At 39.1% G+C, this 6,102-nt stretch overlaps 1 protein-coding gene across 1 annotated transcript; it reads right to left on the bottom strand.

The window, feature by feature from the left end:
- Window positions 1-2,899: 2,899 nt before the first annotated feature.
- On the bottom strand, window positions 2,900-5,572 carry sox32 (SRY-box transcription factor 32). Its single transcript, XM_052148052.1, has 2 exons — window positions 5,260-5,572; window positions 2,900-3,761 (listed from the first exon to the last, which is right to left on the bottom strand). The coding sequence occupies exons 1-2, from the start codon at window positions 5,570-5,572 to the stop codon at window positions 3,142-3,144; spliced, it is 933 nt and encodes a 310-aa protein (XP_052004012.1). The 3' UTR covers window positions 2,900-3,141.
- Window positions 5,573-6,102: the final 530 nt, after the last annotated feature.

Here is a 6,102-nt window from a genome sequence, read left to right on the forward strand (position 1 = left end):
CAGACAAGTGTAGCTCCAAAAATCACATAAATTCAGCATCAAATATCCATACGACTTCCATGTCTTTTTACTTTTTACCCTAAATCTCTACTTTCACTTTTACATCTGAAAGTCACATGTGGTGCCTGTTTAGTTTCACTTTCACATCTCAAAGTGAAATTTAAAGTGGCGATTTAGAGTAAAAAAAAGGACTTAAATATCGTTCTGTTTCGCTTCAGGATACATGGATTAAACCACTGGAGTCGTATGGATTACTTTTATGCTGACTTTATGTGATTTTTGGAGCTAAAATTTTCTGGTCACCATTCACTTGCATTGTATGGACCAACAGAGCTGAAATATTCTTCTAAAAATCATTGTTTTTGTTTTACTGAAAATAGTAAGTCATACTATTTTCCTTTTAATGTTTTTTTATTAACAAAGTTCGGGAAGAGCAAGTTTATTTAATCTGACCAATCACAGCCAAAGTAAGAGTATATTACCTCTATGTAGCATTGAGAGTTTCCGGCATCCCACCACCACCCCATCTCCTCCTATCTATTCCATCAATACTAATCCAGTCCAGGGTGGCATTAGAGCTCAGGTCAAGTCTCGAGCCCCGAGCCCTCTGCCAGGGACAGCAAGCCACATACTGTGTGTTTACACTCTCCTCACTGCAGGATTACATTAACTAGCGAACTACTGAAACCTGTCTGTTCTTCATCTCTTCCTCTCTTGTTTTATTTGATGACCTGCCATTTCATCCAAATACTTCCTGTCTCACTTCCTTTTTCCAACATCTGCTAAATTCTTTCATGTATCCTGAATGTTCCACTAACACCCCTCCACCTCTATAACGTCATTTTAAACTCTTCTGAAACATTCTTGACATTTCTTCCTGCTGGGGCACTCAGGGTTAATTATGTTCCCAACAGCCCATCCAGATGGACTAATGATTCAAATTGATGGAATTTGGATTTCAACATATCTAAGGAAGGTGAGATGCAAGAAATATTTCCAGAGGCTTGCCTGGTAAACTGATGATAGTTCAGAATCAATATTACACATTCCAGATTCGTTGAACAGCATTTATTTATTTATTTTTGTCATAAATGGGTGTGTCCCAGGGGTTGATTTAGGTCCTCATGGTGGCGCTTCTGATACGTCAATCCGCGCATCTTATCACGTGACTCGTCGTGCATGACACCGCGGAGACTCACAGCATGTGGAGACTCATGCTACTCTCCGCGATCCACACACAACTCACCACACGCCACATTGAGAGCAAGAACCACTAATAACAACCACGAGGAGGTTACCCCATGTGACTCTACCCTCCCTAGCAACTGGGCCAATTTGGTTGCTTAGGAGACCTGGCTGGAGTGACTCAGCACGCCCTGGATCGAACTCACGACTCCAGGGGTGATAGTCAGCATCAATACTGCGTGGGTAAAATGTGGGTGCTATTTAAATGTCTTTTTTTATACATATTTCACTGTTTAGCCTTTTCCATTATAAATTCATATTTATAAAATATATAAATGACATGTTTAAAAATATGATAATCTAACAAGGAGTCAAATGAACAAAAACCATTTCAATATTTATTGAGTGAAAATTATTTCAATAATTTTTCACAAATTTTGACTAACACGTCCCGGCGTAATTTACGCCACACTACGTTTTTTCGAAAGTTAGTGTACTTGATAAAAAGTCGACAAAAATGTCATTGAAGAGCACGCTTGAGATGACAAGTGATGTTTGAAAATTCAAGGTAGATGAACACTTCTGACCAGAATGTGTTTACTGAGCATCATTTCCAGTCTAGCTGTAATTTTGCCGAATTATTACGTGTGAAAATATTATTTAATTTTGTGCATTTAGCATATATAAAATGTTAGCTATGAAATTAGCCTTAGCAATGGCCAATTTTTTCCCCAAAAAATGTATTTTCCATCACCGTCATTTCCACCACAGACACAAATTTTTGGTGTGGTGGTGGTGTAGTGGGCTAAAGCACATAACTGGTAATCAGAAGGTTGCTGGTCCGAGCCCCACAGCCACCACCATTGTGTCCTTGAGCAAGGCACTTAACTCCAGGTTGCTCCGGGGGGATTGTCCCTGTAATAAGTGCTCTGTAAGTCGCTTTGGATAAAAGCGTCTGCCAAATGCATAAATGTAAATATAGTTTTAGCTCAACAACATCTCTTCCAATCCTGTAGCACTTTCTTTCTCCTTTCATAAGTGGCTTTTCTTGTTCTTTACAGATCTGTGATCCTTCAAAAAGGCAATGCTTATCTGTTCATAGGGTGTTTCCTTACATTCAGTTTTACAGCAAGAAACCCTGCAAAATCTTTGGTCGGTAGCCATCAAGAAATCCAGAAATAAATATTCTCTCTCTCTTTGGTGTGCCAAGATAATAAACACGTAGAAAATGTATTTAAATTCTCTATGGTAAGCACATGCAAAAAGCATGAGAAGAGTTGAGACGCTCCACGTACTGCATTCATTCCAGACACATTGATCAGTTGCTGGGCATTTTGGGCTTTTAGTGGGTGGCTTTGTTGATTGAAAGTGTGCTTGAAGCAACAAATATCTGCTCCCCCTTACAGAACTAACAGATTAAGTCTTGTCCAACGGATTACTCCTAAAGTTACATACGGGTTTTGTGATTTTGCCTGGTTGGTTTAACTTATTTGCATTTAGGAGACATGAAGTCTGTCATCTTTGAACATAATATTATTTCAGAAATGATATATCTGTTTGTACATACAAAATTGCCCCCTAAAATATAGCAGAACAATACAGGGATAAAAGCAATGAAGTCTACGACATGTCCCCAATTAGGTAGTTAAACACGCATGCATGTGTGAAAGTAGGAACCGTACATGTGTTATGTCTAGATATTTTATTTATAACATGTGAACCGTCATACACGTATAAAACAAATGTATAAATACACACTGAACTTGAAGTATACAATGACATGACCTTTCTGCGTGCATGTCAACAACTAAAACATTACATATAAATAAAGAGATTTCTTTCTATACAGTCATTAGTCACAGTCTCACAGCAGCAAAAGCTGCTTAAATGTTTCCAGTCTGTGGTTAAACCATTGCAGTCTCTGGACGGAGGTAGTAAAGGACAAGTAGTTTGCGGTCACTCTTTGTTGTGGTCTGGCAGCATTGGGTTGAGGTACTGGTCGAATTCACTGCGGTCAAGCTGATCCAGCATGTCTGATCTCACCTGTTCTAGATAAAACTCCAGAGAAGTTCCACCCAAGCAAAGTACACATGCACACACCTCCATCCCCCGCCAATCGTGGGGCTCCACCCCACTCTGCTGCATGGCATGCTGTGGAAATGAGTAAGCAGCCAGGGGTAGATGTACTGAAGATGAATTCTGAGGATGTAATGATGCACTGCTGGGGAACATTACATCTCCATTTGATGATGGTGCTCCATGGTGGAATGCTGAAGAGTGGTTTTGTAATGCAAAGCCACTGTGTGGGAGATTATAGGAGTTTATTCGGTTGTATGAGTGCTGAAGATTGTACGGATGCTGTGGGACATGGCTTTGGAACATGTAGCTGGGGTGAAAGGAGCTGTTTGGAGAAGTGGTGGTGTCTCTTGGAGGTGTCTTGCTACGCTTGTTGCACTTCCGCCGACGGGGCCTGTATTTGTAGTTGGGGTAGTCGATGGTGTGCTGGATTCGTAGTCTTTCTGCTTCTTGCATGTAGGGACGCTTCTCTGCCAGAGACATGGACTTCCATGTCTTGCCTATGACAAGAAATGACAAAAAAAAAAAAGGGTTTTAGTTGATGTATTATTTAAGATTATGGCTAAAGGGCATTCCCAGATGTACATCTCCGAGATGTCTATTTCAGAGTGTTTCATCTGGAAAGCATCTTCAATCTGATTAACATCTGCTAAACATCTTAAAAAGATCAGATTTACAAACAGTCTCAGTCAATATCTCAAAGACATCTGCTGAATGTCTTATTGCCATCTGAGAGAAAACGTCTTACAGACGTATTTCAGATGAGCACACTACATTAAAATACATCTTCCAGATGTAAACATGCCCATCAGATAGAGGTCTAGGTGATGTACATGTGCTATCAGGGTTGTTAGACACCACACGTTGCAGAATGATTACCCTGATAGCACACATACATCACCTAGACCTCTATTTGATACGTGTTTACATCTGGAAGACATATTTTTTAGGTTGTTTCTTCATCTGCAATACGTCTATAAGACGTTTTCTCTCAGATGCCAATAAGACATTCAGCAGATGTCTTTGAGATGTTTATAATTTTTAATGTTTGTGAATCTGATCTTTTTAAGATGTTTAGCAGATGTCTTTGAGACGTTTATTTAGACTGTTTGTGAATCTGATCTTTTTAAGATGTTCAGCAGATGTCTTTGAGACATTTATTTAGACTGTTTGTGAATCTGATCTTTTTAAGATGTTTAGCAGATGTCTTTGAGATGTTTATTTAGACTGTTTGTGAATCTGATCTTTTTAAGATGTTTAGCAGATGTCTTTGAGACATTTATTTAGACTGTTTGTGAATCTGATCTTTTTAAGATGTTTAGCAGATGTCTTTGAGACATTTATTTAGACTGTTTGTGAATCTGATCTTTTTAAGATGTTTAGCAGATGTCTTTGAGATGTTTATTTAGACTGTTTGTGAATCTAATCTTTTTAAGATGTTTAGCAGATGTCTTTGAGACGTTTATTTAGACTGTTTGTGAATCTGATCTTTTTAAGATGTTTAGAAGATGTTAATCAGATTGTGATGCTTTCCAGATGAAACACTCTTAAACAGACATCTCAGACGGGGATGTATGTGTGCCATCTTGGTATGTATACAACCCAGATAGCACACGGACTGTATGTCTCCGAGAATTAAGTAAATTAATTAAGTGTGATGTTTCTGCTAAAAGATATAGATCCTGACATCACATATCGTTAATATGCATACAGAAAATATGCGATATGGCGAACAGGTGTTTCGCGTCATAGCGAAATAGGCCTATATTGTGTTGTTTTTTTAGTGCGGCTGGGGTGCTGCATTGACCAATAAGCATCCAGCTCTATGATTTTTTTATACAGAATATAGAAGTTACAGCGCCTTCATATTACATTGTGCACTTTACAAAGTTGTTTATTGTAAAACACTATGCAATCTTTACATACAAACGATTGGCCAACCAGATAAATATTACAGTCCCGACTGATTTCAATTAAAATGTGTAGTAGGCTACTCACCGAGGATTTTACTGAGGTCAGTGTTCTCCAGGTCGGGGTTCAGCTGCGCAAGGCGTCTGCGCTCCACTTTGGTCCAAATGATGAACGCGTTGAGAGGGCGTCTCACCCGAGTTTCCGTAGCCGATTTCGGTTCCGGGCTTGAACAGCTGGATTCAGAGCCTAACGACACCGGGCTTGGTGGACCCGACGTGGGGCAATGAGCCACCCTGCGCGTCTCATTCTGCGGAGGTGCCGCGTAATGGCACTGTTGACTCTCGAGCGTCATTGTTGTGTTGCCCATTTCGAGTTCCGGGAGCATCTGGTCGAGGTACATGTTGATGCCTCCTGATTCTCTGAGGAATTCGTCCTGGTCCACCTCAGAGATCAAGTGGGGCTTTAAAAGGACCGCGGACCAATGGGCGCGCAGAGGAGTGGATTAAAGGTGTGAAGCGCAAGAAGTTTCACCTCAGAGATAACACTGATGTCCTTGTAGCAATGAAATGTGTAGGACAAAATTAATAACCTTGTTAGTTAAAACAAAAGACTGGCTGAAGATGTCAGTGGTATCGAAACCATGCAATGGCTAAACCTAATTAAATATCCCGTGTCCAAAAGTCCAAAGGGGATGCTAATTGAATCAGTTTATGTTTATTTTATTTGGAACCAATCCTAATGGATTCTGGTCAACAAATTCTGATAATTATATGAGATATTCTTGTTTGATCCTGATCAAAATATTAAGATTATAATATTATTTATATTAAATTAAATATATATATTATAAATATTTATTTAGAATTATTTTAAGACTCCATTAATATATATGTATATATAAAACTCGAATTATAATAAAAATTATTATAT

This window comes from Xyrauchen texanus, chromosome 1, assembly GCF_025860055.1.
Source record: "Xyrauchen texanus isolate HMW12.3.18 chromosome 1, RBS_HiC_50CHRs, whole genome shotgun sequence".
In the NCBI taxonomy this organism is placed as follows: Eukaryota; Metazoa; Chordata; class Actinopteri; order Cypriniformes; family Catostomidae; genus Xyrauchen; species Xyrauchen texanus.

Coding starts and splice junctions, on each gene's coding strand:
- sox32 (XM_052148052.1), bottom strand. CDS start 5,572: ATGTACCTCGACCAGATGCTCCCGGAACTCGAAATGGGCAACACAACA. Junction 3,762..5,259: donor TGACCTCAGTAAAATCCTCG/GTGAGTAGCCTA, acceptor TTCTTGTCATAG/GCAAGACATGGAAGTCCATG.